The sequence below is a fragment of the Miscanthus floridulus genome, chromosome 16 (assembly GCF_019320115.1).
Source record: "Miscanthus floridulus cultivar M001 chromosome 16, ASM1932011v1, whole genome shotgun sequence".
Taxonomy (NCBI): Eukaryota; Viridiplantae; Streptophyta; class Magnoliopsida; order Poales; family Poaceae; genus Miscanthus; species Miscanthus floridulus.
In genome coordinates this window covers 115,022,804-115,041,646 of record NC_089595.1, presented here as the reverse complement: position 1 = coordinate 115,041,646, position 18,843 = coordinate 115,022,804, and the positions used below count along the sequence as shown (strand labels likewise).

General features: G+C 42.9%; 2 protein-coding genes across 2 annotated transcripts; one reads left to right on the top strand and one right to left on the bottom strand.

Moving 5' to 3' along the window:
* Window positions 1-3,942: 3,942 nt before the first annotated feature.
* Window positions 3,943-5,046, bottom strand: LOC136513936 (uncharacterized). The gene is made up of 2 exons (XM_066507911.1): window positions 4,674-5,046; window positions 3,943-4,315 (listed from the first exon to the last, which is right to left on the bottom strand). Exons 1-2 carry the CDS (start codon window positions 5,018-5,020, stop codon window positions 4,210-4,212), a joined length of 453 nt encoding a protein of 150 aa, XP_066364008.1. The 5' UTR covers window positions 5,021-5,046; the 3' UTR covers window positions 3,943-4,209.
* Window positions 5,047-5,260: 214 nt separating this feature from the next.
* On the top strand, window positions 5,261-16,106 carry LOC136513358 (uncharacterized). Its single transcript, XM_066507355.1, has 20 exons — window positions 5,261-5,509; window positions 5,636-5,788; window positions 5,996-6,155; window positions 7,238-7,556; window positions 7,682-7,822; window positions 7,914-8,106; window positions 8,185-8,315; window positions 8,625-8,843; window positions 10,146-10,312; window positions 10,927-11,005; window positions 11,174-11,719; window positions 11,794-12,140; window positions 12,250-12,363; window positions 12,452-12,553; window positions 12,737-12,985; window positions 13,515-13,613; window positions 13,864-13,977; window positions 14,094-14,264; window positions 14,378-14,488; window positions 15,135-16,106. Exons 1-20 carry the CDS (start codon window positions 5,407-5,409, stop codon window positions 15,370-15,372), a joined length of 3,756 nt encoding a protein of 1,251 aa, XP_066363452.1. The 5' UTR covers window positions 5,261-5,406; the 3' UTR covers window positions 15,373-16,106.
* The last annotated feature ends 2,737 nt before the right edge of the window (window positions 16,107-18,843 follow it).

Genomic DNA, 18,843 nt, shown 5'->3' with positions numbered 1-18,843 from the left:
GGCCCATGGGCCAAACTCAAAGCCCAGGCACGGGCACGGGTGCGGGCCGTGCCAGGCATGGGAACGGGGCCATGCGGGCCGGGCCGTGCTTGGGCCGTGCCCGTGTCAGCCCAGCGGGCCTGGCCCATCTGGAAAACTTTAAGCACCGGTACGCGAGTCTAGAATTTACCTGTTCCGTTTTGTCTAAGAATAGCCGTATTGGAGAGACAAAAATACGATACTGAAAAGTTTTTTCGGGAGATGCTTTCATAGTACTAGAACAACACCACGCGTGTTGTCGTGGAAACTATTGATTTGAAATAAAATTTAACTATTTATATAATTCTTATGAAGAGATTAACTATTATAAACTAATGTTAGTGGATAACGTCACACTGATGTGGACAACTAAATATATGTTAGTGGATGATGTGTTTCGCTGACATGAATATCCTAATTGCTTGTGCTAATGAACTTTAATTGCAAGTGATAGTGGACTGCTGAGGTGGACATCTTGCATGTCAAAAAAAATTATTAGTAGGGTTTTGCTTTATAAGAGTATACGACTAGTATTTTGATTGTGAATATTTAGGGCCTCGCACTCAAAATTCACACGAATCACTTCTATTTTCATTGAAAAAACGCAGAAACAGAAAAAATCCAAAGTTCTAAGGAGGCCTTACACGGGATGTTTTCTTAAAAAAAAATCTAAACAAGCTCTATTCTCCCAATATTGTTTTTTTAACAAGACCACACTGTCTTAAGATAAGATGACACTGTCTTTCAGTTTCGGTGCAGCTTTGCTACGCAAACTTACACAAGGCACACGTGCTTAGGGAAGAAGAATTGGCTCTCCATTGAAATAAGAATTATCTTCAAACAAACTAAGCCAAAAAAAAAGAGGAGCACGCATCTCTTTCTTTTTTTTTTCTCCATCACGCAAAAGACTTACGCGTTTTTGTATTAAGTGGGAAGAAATTTGATTACATGTGGGGGGGGGGGGGGGGGGGGGTGTCTTTTAGATTTGCAACAAGCATACATTTGGCTATTGTGTATGTACTACTCGCTGAAGAAGACAACCAGGTTATTCGCGCCGGCTTGCACCCACAACTCTACTTCGTACTTGATGAATTTGAGCAGATCGGGCACCTGGGTGGTTGCTCCGCGGAAGCACCTTGCATTCCTTTCTTCCCAAAGTTCCCAAGCAACCAGCGTGAAGATTGAATTAGCGCCTCGGTGACACTGTCCTGTCCACTGCTCTCTCCAAATGTCCCAGCAGTCAAGAGTGGAGTTGGCATGTGCTGGTTGGTGTGTTTCTCGCTGCGCTGATCGAATGCACCAACAGACTTGCTTGGAGTAGGAGCAATCCACAATGATATGCGCCATGTTCGTTTGGGCTGGTTTGACTTATAAGCTATGACTGAAAGTACTATTAACTAGTTTAGTGCGAGAGAAAAATATTATTTATTAACTGATAAGTCAAATACGACCCAACGAATACGCTGATGGTCAATGGACTCCGGTTCTTGGTCGCATAGGAAACAGCTGCCCTGCGTTTGTAGGCCATGTCGCCTCCGCCGGTCTGCTGTCCAATGACGCCCCCTGAGGGCAAGGCAAAGGAACAGTTGTCCACTGATCTTGCTGGGCAGAGGCTGACAAGGGTCGATAAAAGAGAAACCAAATTATTTTTACCAAAATTTGCCTTCCACCGTCACCTGGGGCTGGCCACTGGGAAAGAGCACCGGTACGCGAGTCTAGAATTTACCTGTTCCATTTTGTCTAAGAATAGCCGTATTGGAGAGACAAAAATACGATACTGAAAAGTTGTTTCGGGAGATGCTTTCGCCCCTGTTTGCTTCGCTGAAAAATAAATCAAAATATTGTTCCAACTAATTTGTTGTAAGAGAAAAATACTGTTTCAGCTGAAAAAATAAGATGAAAAAGACGGATTATAAGAGAAACGAACAAGATCTTCGTAGTACTGACAACACCCCATGTGTTGATGTGGGAACTACTGATTTAGAATAAAATTTAACTATTTATACAATTTAGGAAGAGATTAACTATTATAAACTAATGTTAGTGGATAACATCACACTGATGTGGATAATTAAATGTATGTTAGTTGATGATGTGTTTCGCTGATATGATATCATAATTGCTTGTGCTAGGGAACTTTAATTGCAAGTGATAGTGGACTGTTGAGGTGGACATCTTATATGTCAAGAAAAATTGTTACTAAGGTTTTGCTTTATAAGAGTATACGACTAGTATTTTGATTGTGAATATTTATGGCCTCGCACTCAAATTTCACACGAATTACTTCTATTTTCATCGAAAAAACGTAGGAATAGAAAAAATCCAACGTTCTAAGGAGGCCTTACACGGGATGTTTTCTTAAAAAAAAATCTAAACAAGCTCTATTCTCCCAATATTGTTTTTTTAACAAGACCACACTGTCTAAGATAAGATGACACTCAAATCTTTTCTCAAGGACTTGTGGTAACATTAGCATGACAAAAATATCAATCCAAGTTTTTAAAACCCATCATATAGGCATATAGCAAAAAAGGTAAGGCAGGCCAACACAATTTTTTTTAGAGTTAAATGCATAACAGGTCCATAAACTTGTTGTGGGGTGCTATTTAGGTCTCTAAACTTTGAAAATGCATTTCTGGGTACATAAACTCGTTAAATGATACACCACAGGTCTATAGTTGTCACGTGGTGGAAAATTATGCACTGACCCCCCTGAAAATATGTCCCCTGAACAAATCAACCCCTGAACCGAACCACCTCCCACCCGCGCTGCTCTCCAACTTCCTCCCTGCTCAGGCGCGCTGTGCCCCTGCAAGAACACGAGCCTGAACTTGTACTTCGCCAAGAACAAGCACATACCGGTGACCAACTGCATCTTCCGCGTGGACAGCGCGGCGGCGCTGGTGACGGACGTCCCGCGTGGACGCAAGTACAAGCTAGTGCGCACCATGGCGTGGACGACGTGGCCTTCAACGCAGCGCTGCAGATGGAGGACGAGGAGGGCAACCTGGGCACGACGCTCGGGAGGCACATCACCACGCTGGGTTCGTAGGGTGCTGCCGGTGTCCGAGATGCTCCATGAGCCGACGACTGCTGAGCAAGGGCTCGAACCTGTACCGGGATATATATATATGTTGGTCGAGGCTGAATAAAATGAACGCTAGTACGCGGTGACCGGCGGCCTGACCTTGAGCATGCTTCACCACAAACCCCTTGGGCAGTACGTTGTCGTTCCGTTCTACCTAGTCGCAGACGACGATCTTGCCCGTCACCTCGGCACGCTTCAACGATGGTGCCGCCCACGATGGACGACACGTGTGTGCCGTGCCCTTCGTAGTCCCGCGGTGACGACAAGTTCGCCTGGCTCGCGTGCTGGCCGCCGCCCGCCGCCCAGCACGGCGAGGCACATGGTGTTGGTGTCGAGCAGCGTGATCGACCCGCTGACGATGACGCAGAGGATGAGCAGCCCCAGACCGCCGAGGGCGCGGACGCCTCCCTGGCAGGAAGATGTCGCCGCGGCAGATCGCCCAGTGTGGAGGTGTAGGGCCCTGCTGCAGTCGCAGGCATAGGCGTCGCAGAGGCCCTGCCGCGGGGACTTCAGGTACGAGGAGCACGCTGGGCAGCGCACCACGTCGGAGCGGCGCCAGCATCGACACGACCAGCAGCGACGCCAGCATCGCCACGAACAGCAGCGACAGCTTCGTCTTCTCCGTCGGGGACTGATCTGTTTAGTGGGCATATTTTTTAGGGGTTTTAGTGCATAATTTTCTGCCACGAGGCAACTATGGACCTGCGATGTATCATTCAACAAGTTTATGTACCTAGAAATGCAATTTCAAAGTTCAAGGACCTAAATGACACTCCACGACAAGTTCAAGGACCTCCCATGCATTTAACTCTTTTTTTTTTACGTAAATGAGCAAGTTTCTTCTAAAGGGGAAATTTCATTTCGACGCCAACAAACCAAACGCATGTCGCCCGGAGTGATCCAAAATTTCCAGCCTAATCAGAGATTGTAGCTCATGAATATTATTTTTCGACACAAGATCCGTTTGCTCTTACACTGACGGAAGCTAGGGTAGTATGCAGATCACTGGAACGATTGGCATCGTGCCACTTCTTCAGTGTCAAACTCGCCTAAAGAACAACTGCGACTAAGCAAATCCTAACTCTGAGCCCCTTGGTTGTGTATTAAGGTCCTCCAAGTATGGCGTTCTCGATGTCTTCTCTGCTTAGGGCATAGCTAAACCTTCTCTCCACATCCTTCTCAAGATTTCCAGGTCCGCTTTTCAAGTACCTAGTTGAAGATAACATTAGCAATTTTGCCTTCAACTGACACACAAATGAGTAATCGATTCATATTAACAGTGATTTGATGTAGTTCTTGCAACTCAAGAGTAGCTGAAAAGGGGTAGGACAATGATACAGTGAAGAAATCTTCAGAACTATTAGATGAACAGTCCTTCATTCCTACTGAAATCCTAGCCGAACAAGTTGCAACGTGCATGTACAGAAGAACGAAACCCACAAACCGCAGGTTCATTCCACACGCTCACATAAGCCGATCGAGCAAGCTAAAACGCAGGAGCATTTTGGTCAAACTACGAGCATGAATTGAATCCCCAAGCAAGCTAGCACAAACTGACATACAGTACCTGATGTGGAGGTCGGTGACATCGAGGCTGAGACGCGCGTGCCAGAGCGGCTTCTCGGCGACCCAGACGGCGGGGTCCTCGCGGGACTGCGTGAACCCGAGGCTGCGCAGCCACGCCTCGATGCACGGCAGGCTGTGCGTGTACAGCGGCTTCTTCTTCTCCGGCAGCCGCTCCAGCCACTGCGCGTCCGACGGCAGCGCCGCCGCCAGTGCCACGACCCCCGCACCTCTCCCCGGTCGACCGCGCGCGCGGGGTGCCGGGGCCGCCGCGGCCCCGCTCGGGCGAGCGGAAGGGAGGGCCGGCGGGATCAGGGCCACCAGGGCACGGAGCGAGCTCGAGAGGGCCATGGGCACGAACGATTGCTGCTGCTCCTTTCTTCTCCCCCTCCTTTACCTTATCCATCTGTTGGGCTGTCATTTATGGGCCTAATTGTCCGGAGCCTCCCGGCCCATAAACTGTGGGAGGGCAGTCCACGGAGCGGAACCAAAGCGCGGGAAAATCCGCCCCGAAATAGCGCGCGGCGGCGGGAAAATCTCCATTCTCATCTGCATCCCGGAACCGATCTCGCTGCCGCTCCCCCACTTGGATTCACTCTCTTCTTCTCTCATCCTCCGTCGCGCAGGCGCGCAGCTATCCTTCTTCCCCTCTTTCGCCTCCGCTCCGCATCCATCCGACCGTGGCGAGCTCCAACTGCGCGCACGGACCAGGCGGCTAAACCCTAGCGCGCGCCGCCATGGACTCGGTGGTGCTCTCACTTACCTGCGCGGGCCTCGGCGCCTCGCAGGAGGACGAGGACGGCGCCGTCATCGGCTACGCCAAGAGCGACCACTGCCTAGGTACCCCGGCTCCCTTCCCGCTTCCTGCGCTTCTTCGGCGACGGCTTGGGTTTGACCCCATTTCTGATCGGCGGATGTGTTTGCTGACTAATTTCTGCTGTGCGTGCGTTTTCGCCATTTCTGTAGATAATCTGAAGGACCTGCAGAGATTCCTGCGGCGGGACGACCCGCAGCGGCGGGAGGTTTTCAAGCAGGTCTGCAAGTGGAAGATTGCGTCGAGGGATCTGGTGCCCATCATCGAGAATTACCAGACCGACCGCAATCTGGTCATCACTGCAGGTAATTGTTCTTCCATTTTGATTCCTTGAAATCTGAAAGTTCTGTGTATGGGCTTTCAATGTGAATAGGATCTCCGATAAACACTGTATCTTTGTTCCCCACTAATATAGCTCTGAAACTACGTATTCGAATACCTTTATTTTAACTAATGGTGCTCTGATGTAGCGCCCTATGACTAAACCTTCCCCACTTGTTTTTGTATCGTAGTGAAAGTATTGGTGTTCCTTACGATGCCTGTGGAGCCCTCGTCAGAGGATGTTCCACAGCAGATTGAGTATCTGTGGGATTTGAAGGCTGCACTGACACGCAATGTTGCAGTGACTGTCATTGTGTCTCTTCTTGAGGACCCATTGGACCGCTTGGAAAGGTGAATCTATTCTCTTGTTTTTATCATGGAGCTCACACAACTGACTAATTGAGCACACTGTTGTTCATGAGGATCACAGAACACTGTTACATAGTTAATCTTTATATCTTCTAATATAGCCTGGCGCAAACATATTTTTTTTCCCAAAAGGCCCACATTATGAGCTACTGCCTGATACAGTTGGAAAGAGCAAGGTCAATATGAGTAACCTGCTGCAAGCTCTTGGAGGTTGCAGTAAAATTTTTTTTACCCCCTGTTGCACTTGTCTACCAAAACATCTCCAAGACCAAGCTGATTGTATTCAACAAGGGTAGTGTAGGTGCAAAACAGAGAACTCGAGAATTTCAGGACTATTTCTTCAGAACTGTTTATCTATTTTTTTCTTGAGTGCTCATTACTAATCTTAAGCATTTGTGGCCCTGAGGCTTTCAATTAAATCAGTTTGCAGACCAATTAAGTTTCTATGTTATAGTTTCTGAGAACACTTTTAACGTTTGTCCCTAGGAATGCAATGCTAAACTGAAACAACTGTTCTTTTTTTCCCTCTACTTGCCCAAGGAGAGTGGTGATGGAATTTGAATGAGAAATTAAATCTTCAACTAGATGGATTTGTATTAACTTTGAGCTTTACATGAATTAATCAATCAAATACGGTTATATTCTGTTTCACAAGATTTTTTTTCACATCATTCGACCCACATTCCAAGCATATTGTTTTTGTGGATTCCATTTGGCAATCGGATGACAGAAAGGTGATAAGTTTCAGTGAGATTTTACTTGTGCCATTGCCTTATCAGCAAAACTAAACGTGGTGTTTGTGCTATACATGTTAATTTATCAGCATGGTTCTTCCACTATCTTCACCTGCCTCTATGCTCATTAAAAATCCTATTTGGATACTGGTCTATATATATATCCTGTTCCCAAAGGGCAGAAGTAAAAGTTTTATTTGATTCACTACCATTATTACTCCATTCTGTTCCCATTTATATTATGCTATTTACTAGTTTTAAACGCTATAAGTATATATTCTTCATCATAGTGACTTCAGCTGACATGATTTTCTATTCAATAACAATCAGAACTTTATTCTCAGAAGATGACTGGAAGTTAGTTCAGTTGGTGCTTACTTTGTTCCGCAACGTCTTGGCTATTCAAGAAATCACATTGACACAGAAAGCATCTGGAGAAGCTACCCACTTACTCTTCCTGGCTGACAGCTTTTTGGAGCTCATGTTCCAAGAGAATGTGATGGACATAATCTTAGTTTTGACTCAGCATATTGATGAGCCCTCTGGTTATCTTAAGGAGGAAAACCTTCTTTTAATGGAGATCTATCATTATCTCTTCTTAGGCCGAGACCCAGGACTGATTGCCCGAGCTTCTAATAAAGGTTCAAAGGTATTCCTTCTTTTTGTTATTTTCTTTCCATTTTGTGAGTACTATTCTGTATTTTGGATGCCCTTTTTTCTGTCAACTATCAGTGGAAAAAGCTCAAATTTGTTTACTCCATTGATACTCTATAGGATCAGGTTAACGGAGATATTGTTTCATCAGTTGATTCATTGAGATTGATGATGGAGGAGGAAGAAAGGAAAAAAAGAATGTTCAGGCAACGGAACTCCGAAAATAGCTCACTTAGTGGGACTTTTACGTGCTTTTCAGTGGTACTACACATTTTTGAATTCTACCAACTGGCTCCTACATCATAACCAGATAATCAGATGTACTTGTCTCTGCTTGCATTTGAACTTACAGGATGGATCTAAATCATTGTGCAAAGGGAACCCAAGCTCTGCATCTGCAAATAGCCTCTTGAAAATACGTAATGACCAAAGAGGTCCTCAGAAAAGGATAGCCTGGGACAATGAACTTCTGTACATACCAAAGGAGGGTATTACAGAAATGCTTAGAAGCTTCATGGATCAATTTTTATCTGGAGCATACAATAGTAAGTTTGTCTCATTTCCATTTAACAGAACCATTTTGTTTTGTTCATGTAATCTTGAGATAACGCGGTTCTTATCAGTCCTGATGCAGTCAGTTTGTGATGATATCATGGATGAGCACCACTCTATTGAGAAATCTGATATAATTACATTCTTCAAAGTTGCTCGATTTGTTCTAGCTTTTCAACATGAGAAGGCTTCAAATGATCAGGTCCGGAACAGAACTCATGGGCTGTTTATTCTTCATTCACTTATGATTTATGAATGTTTTTATGTGCTATCATGGAGATTCTTGTCTCATTTCACTCTTTGCCCAACAAGGATGACTTGAATTGCCAAGAGGCACACTTACATAACTGATTTCTATTTGCTATTGGACTACATGAAACTTAAGCTGCAGTTAGTTACATCTTTGGCTTATTTGTCATGAATATCATAACTATGTCTATCCAGGCAGATCTGATTATAATCCTTTCTCTTCCATGATGATTCATGACAATGTGAGATTTCTTTTGGCCAGAAATCTGTTAAAGGGATTCAACCATCTGAGGTTTCTCCTAGCAACGAACATGATGATAATCAGCCATTCCATGGTGATATATGTGGACCTGTTGCGGCCACATTGAATGAAGATATGTTCAATATAGTCATTTCCAGGTGGCGTGAGACGTATGAGGGTCTTAAGGAAACTAACGACTACAAAACTCTTTCAGCAGCTGGGTCTTTAATGAAGAACATGGTAAGAGAATGTGTATTTTGTAAATTTTACAATGACAGTGATGCTAAATTTAGTTTTCCTAATAACCCATGGTTACATGCACATATCAAATTTGCCTTGTTTCTTGCTTTGAAAAGACTGAACAAGAAAACTAGAGAGCAGTTTGCGAAAACTGGCAAGGGGAGAAGCACTTGCCAAAAATAAGTCAAGTTTGATCAAAATCCCAATGCTTAGCTCTGAAATTTTGATGCAGCTCACTTTTTAACCTTGATTCACTATCTAGTTCTTTAAAGGTTTATAACTCAAGTAGAGATAGTATTAAGTCCGAAGGGGCATCTATATTCTATACATATACATGTGCCTAAGCCTAACCAAACTGAATTAGAGCTATGTAGAGCTTGACTTCAGAAAAATAGAGATTAAAACAATGTCGAGTTTAAATTGTCTTAGTTTTGAACCATTGCCAAACTTTAACCTATATTTTGCTATCAGCAAGAGTTTTTTTTTTCATTCATCAAGCTAAGTGCTATGAGATTTTAACTTGATGAACCTTGTAAACCGCATACATCCTCATGTCAGGATCCTCAACAAAACTTGGTCTGAATGGGAATTACAATGTCTTACTGTCATGTGGGGGCAGCAGTATAACTGCAGGCCCAGAGCACGAGATGCAGCCAGGGCTGCCCCCGAGGGCACAGGCCAGCAGGAGCCTGAGGTGGTTTAGGTGGCTGGTTGTCTCAGCAATTAAGAAGTAGTTGAGAGGATAGAGTTAATGCAGGAATTAGAACCAAGGAGCCAGCCGACTCCTATATGTATCCAGGACTCAGTTGAATGAAGTAAGCAATGAACAAACCTATTCCTAATCTCCCTGTTCTCTCTTAATCTCACCCCTCTTCATCTTAATCTCATCCCCTTCAACATAGAGCGTCCAGGGGATAAACCCCACGCCATTATCAACCCAAGCTACGAGCTTCGTAGTCGAGGGCCAGCTACCTTGAGCACCAATGCCCTTGACACTTACCGACTTTAATGGAGAGATTGTCAATTCAAAACCATACGAGTACTTATTTTTCAATTGTGATGTCCATTAGAATATCCTTGTGGACTATTCAGTTAATACTGCAGGCATCAAGTCTCTCTCTCCTCCCTCTGTTTGTGTATGTGTACTCTGTATATTTCTTCTTAATGCAATTATGCACACTGTGTTTGTACTCTATGTATATTTTTCTTGATGTCATTATGCACACCTCCCCTGCATTCTCGAGGAAAAAAACTACTGCATGCATCTTGTGGACCCTCATAGTGCAGTACCTTGCATTGCAGATTGACATGATATATTTGGTGCTAAAAGTACTTCCTGAAGATTCAAGGGAATCTCAAACAGCTCGTGTTTTACTGTATAAACTGTTCTATGATCAGACAGAACATGGTCTCACTCAATTTCTGCTGAACTTGTTCAGATCGTTTGATAGTCACAAACAACCCAAAAGGTTTGTACGAAATATATGGGAATTTCATCTCTGTCATTTGCTACTAAAACTGAAGCTTCAGGACATACAATAAGTCAATTAGTAGGCACACTTCCTACACTAGAAAATTCTCGTCGAGGCATTTAGAACATTATCTACATAATACATGTGTCCCTGACTTTACAAAAGCACAATATATAGCTTTAATCTATGCATCAAGTAGATGATAATTCATTTCCTAAAATACATAAGCTGCTGGACATTCTAGACTGGAAATTTGTCATCCTTAGAACTCACAGGCTAGATTTTCATGCTCTCAATTCCTTCAATGGTATTATGCAGTTTGGATGTTCATACTCTCAAAGGTTAGATTTTCTTTTTTAGAACTATAGATGAAATATCCCCTTCTAAACATGTAATCAAAATAATCCTTCAATAACCAGCAAGTTGTTGCGGACCTGTGTTTCTTTTCTAGTTGGCTGTACTTTTTGGTTTGTGTTTCTATTACATGGTTTGAATTATGTTCCCTTTCTGGTTAGTGGAGATCGACACTACCTTTTGCAATTTAATCCACTAAATGTGTACCATACTGTCATTTACTCTTATTTAACTTCACCGCCTGTTTTATTTACCAGTGATCTAGTGAATTTATTAGAAACAATTCATATCATGCTACAGCTCATGGAAAAGCTTCAAGCACGCGGTGCATTAAGGGTATGATGTTCTCTTCCTGTCTGTAATATGTCTCTTGCTCCAGTCATAGTAATGTTCTCTGTGCATCTTCATTTTTCTAGCAACTTTTACTCCTATAGGTTCTGAACTGTTTTAAGTGAAGATGGGTAGCATCACACTCAATCAATCATTGCTCTATTTTTCCTTTAGGTTGCAAAAAAGACAAAAAAGGTCAGAAGAAAGAAGGCAACAAATGGTAAAAACGAGAATTCAGAACCCAAAGTGGAGAATGTAGAACTAAACGACGCTCATCCTACAGATGGGACCAAATGCTCACCTGAATCACTTCCAGATTTGAGGATTGATGGTCCTGCTTTAGAACCTTCTCCCTCAGAACGTGGAAAAGTAGACACCAGTGGTGCACATGTACCGGATACACTTGACACTGCAGTTAACATGGAGAGTACTGCACATGCTGAAGGTGGCCCATCTTGCACAGACAGTGGTGTAATGAAGAATCTCATCGATGAAGAGGGTGAGACTTCAGATTCTTCAGTTGATCACCAACCTGCTACAAGTGAAGTTGATTTTAACGTTTCCCGATTAATATCTAGCCTTGCAAACAATTCTGTTGTGCAAAATATTTGCTGGTTGTTGAAGCATTACAAAAGTAACTCCTACCGTACAAACCATTACATAATATGCATGCTGCGGAGATTCTGTGAAGATCTAGAGTTGTCACCAATGCTCTATCAGGTAAAAGAAACGCCTACTATGTTTCCTCACAGTTGTTTCTTCTTTGGGAGCTTATATTGTACTGCCTTTTGCAGCTATCGCTTGTAACAACTTTCTATGATATATTAGCGGAACAAAAGTCGTCTAGTTCAAAAGAGTACACAAACATTGTAAATTTTCTTTCTAAAGTTGTGAGGAAAATGTTGAGGGCAATAAAAAAACAGCCATTGCTATTTGTCGACATACTATTTTGGAAGACACGAAAGGAGTGCCACTGCATTGATGCTGATCTACTATTGAATGAGCTTAAGAAAGATGTTGGAAACAAGGATGGTGAAATTGGTTCAAGTAAGGGGTGGAGAGGTCCAGTAAATATAGCAGATTCTCTTGGTGACGATGAAGTTGACTTGGTTATACCGCAGGCACCTTATGATGCTGATAAGTAAGTTCTGTGCATTTCTTGAATGATGTTTTGTGTTACTATACATACAAAGATGTGCAGTGGTAAAGTGAACAATATCACATGTTAATTTCCATTGACATGCATACAGGGATGGAGATCTATCAGCTGATGAACATGGGGATGATTTTAGGAAGAGTAGTACTACATATAAAAGGAGCAGATTAATGTCACTTTCAGATAGTGATGCTGAGGAAAATGAGAGGTTCATTTTGTATGCTCTTCTGTATTTGAACACATAGCTAATTATCTGAACTTCAATCCTCACTTTGATATGAATGGATTTAATTCAGGAACCATTCATCGAGAGATTCGGTGCCCAAAGTTCCAAAACGACGAGGTCGTTCTCTTTTTACGGAAGAGCAAGAGAGGCTTATAAGAGACCTTTATGAAAAGTAAGGGTTAAAATTTCTTCCGAAAAAGAGCAATGATATGTCAATGTCCCTCAGTGTACTTTATAAAGTTAGCATTATGCAGAAATCACTGGATCTTTTTTACGCAAGATTATTTTCATAGTATGGATTGCATGCTGAATTGCTGATGCCAGAATGTTTATTCCTTTATGTTGTACTTTGTAGATATAAGGATGATCGCAAATGCAGTCATGTAATAGCTGATGCTTTAGACCCCAGCGGGAAGATATCTTCTGCTCAAGTTTCTCGTAAGCTTGCACAGTTAGGTCTCAGGAATGTCACAAGGAGAAAAAAGGTTGCAGATGAATCTCTTTCAACTGGAGATCGGGCTACAGAACCACAAAACAACTCACTTGATGATCTGAACCCCATGCTAGCTGAACATAACCATGTCCCCAAGTCTAAAAGCTCCAGGTGAGTATTATAAATCGTAGTTTGTGCGTCCATTCTTAATGGTACCTAATCTCTATTCAGATGCCCAACAATTAGATAAACGCATTTTACCTGTAGAATCGATACATTTGCATACTGATATGTTCAAAATAAGTACATCAGGCCTATCAGCTTCATTGGGAACTATATCTATATTTTACTTATGTGGTAAATGTTTCTGGAAAGTTAGTGTGAGTTCCTTAGTTTTTTCTCTCGAACACACAGGACAACCGTGTATCTTTTTATATCAAAGAGGTGATTTCCTTAGTTTAACTATCCAAATACGAGTTTGCTGGTATCTTATTAAACCTTAAGTTGGGCGGTGAGATCAGCGTGTTCGTAGTGCCTGACATGGAAGTAGTTTTTTTTTGTTTCTTTTGTTTTTTCTGTTCCTTTTGGTTTGTACTTGTCCGCTTGGATCATTTTCTCAATATAATATAATGCTGCACAGTTCTCCTGCGCGGTCGTGGAAAATAATCTTCTTATTAAACCTTAACTTGCATTTTTCCAGGGCTAGAAGGAAAAGGTTAAATGTGTCAAGCGATGGCCATGATGACACAAGTCATGGAAGATCATCCGATGAAGAAACATTACAAGTACTTAAAAGCAGGTAATAATATACCCACTTAATTTTAATCAGCTGATAAAGGAAACTCAACTATGGGTGAGAAGACATCACCGTGGCTTTGCCTAAGAGAGGTGTACACCCTTAGGATGTACTCATGTGACTTTGGGGCCACCCTGTTTCAACCATTCTAGTTCGGGTGGGCAGCCTCCCACAGATAGATGAAGCTGTTGTGATTTTGGTTTTTCTTTTCTTTTCCTTTTTAGATATGCTCATTGCCTTTTAATTATTGCAGAACAAAAAATAAGAAAGTTCCATTGGTGGATAGTTCACTGAGTGCTGCACTACAGCATCAAGAAGCTCAGCATGACCCAGACTCTGATGATGCGACCATAGGATCCATGATTAGGTGAACTCATTCAGCTGTAGTATATACATAAATACATGCAATTTAAATATCCATGATACCAGCTGTGAACCCTCTCATTAATTATATAACGTTCTCATTTGCCTCACATTTGACAGAAGTAGAAAAAAGAAGAGGTTATCCACGTCAGATTTTGAAGGGAATGTACAAAACCATCAAGAATCTTCAGACAACACCAACACCAAAGATTGTTCACCGACTATATCCCAACATGAGAAAACTTTGCTAGACACTTATCCTGATGATGAGACCATTGGATCCATCTTTAGGTGTGGTCATGCATTTTTTATATAAACTTCAGGACTGCATTTGTTTAGATTTCATTAACTCAATCTGTTCCCAATTTTATTTATTATAAATAATTTCCTTTTCATTTTAACAGAAGTGGGAAAAAGAAGAGGTTAGTGACGTCAAATTTCTCAGCGAATATAGAAGACCAAGAGTCTTTGAGAAATATTAACCTACATGATGAGACTGTTGCTTCTAATATCACGTAAGTACATTCAACTTCAAACAAGAAACCCTTCAAATTAACAGGTTGCCTTAAGTTCATGACTATTCTTATTGCGAGCTTCATAAAAAATCAGGGATGGTTTTTGGTTGCTTGTAGAATTAGCCTGTGAAAATGTCATAAAAAGAGCATAGCCTGCATAGCATGAACTTCGAAAACAGATAACTTCCTTATTTTGACATATAACCAAATAAGCATGTGAAGTTACATGGCAGACGCCAGATAGACAGATAGTGGCAGTGGCTTCTAAGCTGTAGTCTGCGGATATGTTTTTTTTTTAAAAATACTACATAAAGGAAGAATGGCATCCTCTCTTTGAATGTAGCTATAGATGTCGTTTTGTTCTGCCAACATGCAGAGTTTATTTGTGAACATTATGTAGGAATTTGCATTTTTGTAGAGCATATGTGCATCACATTCTCAAGTGTTTATTGATGCAGGGAGCCCTTTCTTTTCTTAGTTCCACCTTTTCAGTATGGCTTAGCATTCTAGGATTGTGCTATACTATTGTTTGTCATATTATGTAAGGCATTTATGCCTATTGATTGAAAACAAGTAGCTAGATCATCTCATGCCAATAACTACAGTACGCATTAATCAATTACAAAAGATTTTTTCTCACTTGCAGGGGTGCTTCTGTAAATCATGGGTCTGATCCAGTCGATAACAGTGGCAATACCGTTGAAGCTGAACTTTTGGATGACTTTGAAGTCGAGCTAGATAATCACGAGAATACTGACCAAAGGATCACTGATGATGGAAACATGACTGAATCGGGGGACGGAACAAACTCTGATGCTAATCGAAGGGCTGGTTTGAAAAGAAGACACAGATTGGTTATTGATGACGACGATGAGGATGAGTAACTGTTCAGGACCAGAATTATTACCAAATCAAATGTGGGATAAAAAAAAAGCTGTTTCAGGATGATCTGCTACTATTTCCCTCGTGCTGCTGAGCTCTGAGCAGGGTTCAGGATGGCCACCTAGCTGTATCACACTTCCCAGTGCCAGATGTTCTTCACAGAAACTTCATTCTGACCTGCATTTTCATTTGTAATAGTTAGTGGGGTCACAATCAAATGGAATTTTGCAGATGCAAAGTTCAGGCTGTAGAGCTGTCCTGTGTGGCCTCTTGTACAGAGTCCTTTTAGGGGGTGTTGTGATGGTAATTTCGAGTACTGTTAGTTGTAATTGAAACTACCAGCACTGCAACTCTAGGGAATGTGATCAGTTATGAAGCTCCGTAGTTGAGGAGGACATGTCTCCTTGCAGTGTGCTGGAGAAGCGCCGGCGCCTTCCCCCGCCTGTCTGCGTTGATCTTCGCGCGCAGAGCATCCCTAGTGAGGAATGGGGATCCAGCTCCAGCCACGATGGAACTGATCGCGCCAACCTCCATGGCGTGATTCAGTTGTGTCAAGCCTGATTAGCATGAATGGCTACTTTAGTCGTGCCGAAGCATCTGCGTGACTCAAGATTTTTTTTTTGAAAACCTGTGACTCAAGTACCCGGTCGAGTCTACCTAGATTTTCAAGTTGTCTTTTCTGCTGTTGTATAGGAAAACCGTCGCTGCTTTACTTGAACTGGTCCCTTAAGCTGCTGCTCTAGTTTCGAATTATTGTTTCTCTTGCACCATCTATACACATACTACACAAGATGGCATTTTTGTATGGTCTCAATTTCAGCCTTCAGTTCCATGTATTCGCGCCACCAATTTCCCTGAAGCTCATGTCTTTTTTTTTTTTTTAACTGAACACAAGTTTGGCCCACCGCAGTCAGCTACTTAACATCAATTTTGCAAATTAAAGATAAGAGCTGACACGTAGACAATACTTTCAAGAATTTAGCTTTACCATATGGTTATCTAAATATTGGTGCAGTACATTGAAGCAAATTATCACTTGCATTCTCCAAACATGTCATCACAGTAATGCCAAAATCAATAATAACTCCAGGATCTGTACAGGTTCACTACAAGTAGTAATGCCAACCTCTATGAGTGCTACTACTCCCACAGTTTCGGGAGTCAAGTTATAGCACTCATGTTCACTACAAACTGGTTTCATATAGTGTTGTGTCATGCGGCTGACATTTAGGGTTGGTAGGGAGCACTCCCCACGTCCGTGCAGTCCTATCCCTACGAAATCCAAGAGGGGTGAGTAAGCTGGGACACTGGTGGAGTATCACGCAACAGACTAATCCCAATCTCGTCGGCTCTAAACCTGAGGTCCTCGTCCTCACAGTTGGCGTCCTGATCAGCCTCAGGGTCTGCAGCCTTTCCTCGCTCTGTCGAGGTCCCAGCACGAGCACACGGCCTGTTCGCTGGTTGGTTTCTAGGCTGGTTTGGGCTGGCTGGTGCTGGTTTTATGTGAGAGAAAAATACTGTTGGTTGGCTGGTTTGGGCTAGTTGAAATCAACAAGCGAACAGGGTGACAAGCTGTTACACCTACAGAGGTGTAACTACAGCTATTTGTTGTTTAATTAAGGTAATAATATAGAATGGACCACCGAACATCACCTGCAGTTGATGTTGTGGCTCTGGAGGTGGTGCAACTGGAGTCTAGAGGAACCGGTGCCATAGTGATAGTGATACTTAGATAACCGCATTGAACTTTGGAGTTCCCTTAATAATAAGTCTATCTATCATAAATCCGATCACGCACTCTATCGTGTCTTGACCGGTAAAATAAAATGTCCTAGCTTATACCTGTGCCTTGAGCCTATACATTTTGTTTTTCTCTTTCTTCTTTTTCAAAAATTGAGCACTTGATCACCATTTGGCCACCATCATCTTCTCTATGAGTGTCATCCTTGCTCAACCTTGGCGTAATGGCGTGGACTTAACCTATCTCAATCACAACACTTAGGCGCCGTTTAGTCGGGCTCCCGCGGGCTCCGGCTCCTGCACTGTAGTCAGGTGTCGGCCGCCCAGGAGCCAACAGGTGCCTACAGGAGCCGGAGCCGCGGAGCCAGAAAAACGAGCTTCTCCGGCTCCAGTGGTGTCAGTGAGAGAGGAAAGGAGGAGAGAGAAAAACGGCTCCGGTGAACAGTAGCCGGATGTCGGCCGCCCAAGAGCCGACAGGCGGGAGCCGGAGCCGCCGGAGCACGGCCAAACGGGGCCTTAGAGTAGAGTTTAGTCCACTAGTTACCTCAGTTACCAAAACCAAATATACGGCTTTCAACATGTCACCAAGTGCCAAACATGGGACTTTCAACATGTCACCAAGTGTTAGATTCTCAGCCCCCGTTCCTCAGCCATGAAAATCTAGAATCATGTACCTAAAAGGGCCTAGCCTCTTAAGCACACCAACAAGGTAAGTAGAAAGGAAAACACACAATGGGAAACAATGGTAAGACATGAGTTTATAAGACTTACTCATAGGACAATAAATAAAGCTCCTTGTCATGACTATCCTCCCTTCCCAATCAGCATTCCTAGGTTAAAGTGCATAGCAACGCACAAATGCTTAACAAGCGAAAGCAGCAACTTGCGCCCAAACAGCTGAGCAAAATCATCTTGTCAATGACATGGAATTTCTGGTTAGAGCTTGATTAAGAAATATGACAGACATTTAGAATCACATCTGCTCTTCTCTAGCTATAATGTTCGAAACTGATTTTGTCAACCAATGTGTGATTGCTCAAAGAAAGCCGGAATGCATATGTTGTGTTGGATTTGTGGTCACACAAGGATGGACCGAGTTCGGAACGATGAATACGTGATCGTCTAGGGGTAGCACCAATTAAACAAAAGCTTATCCAACATTGGCTGAGGTGGTTTGGCCATGTCCAAAGAAGACCTTCAGAGGCACCAGTGCATTGTGGAGCCCTAAGTCGAGATATCAATGTGAGGAGAGGTAGAGAAAGACCGAAGCTAACATGAGAGAAGGCAATAAAAAGAGATTTAAAGGGTTGGGATATACATAGATATCTTTGTTTGGATATGAGTGCTTGGAAAGCAGGGGCTCATGTTGGATTTCAACTCTAGCCTACCCCAACTTATTTAGGACTAAAAAGGCTTTGTTGTTGTTGTTGTTGTTGGTGGTGGTGCTGCTGCTCAAAGAAAGCTGAAAACAGAAGGAGTGACCTATTTCAACCTTACCTAAAAAATAACCTCAACACTAAATCACTAGACCTTATTTGCCACTTAGCATGTCTAAACGTCAAACAAAAGGGGATTTGGTCCCATAAAGGAACCGTAAACATCTGGTACTGGGCTACAAGCAGGTCCACCGTCCACAAATCACCTCGCCAACCTCGCCGCTTGATCTCACCTCCACCGTCGCCACCACCTTGGCTCTTCCACACACACCACTCACTGACTCACTCTCTCGCTTG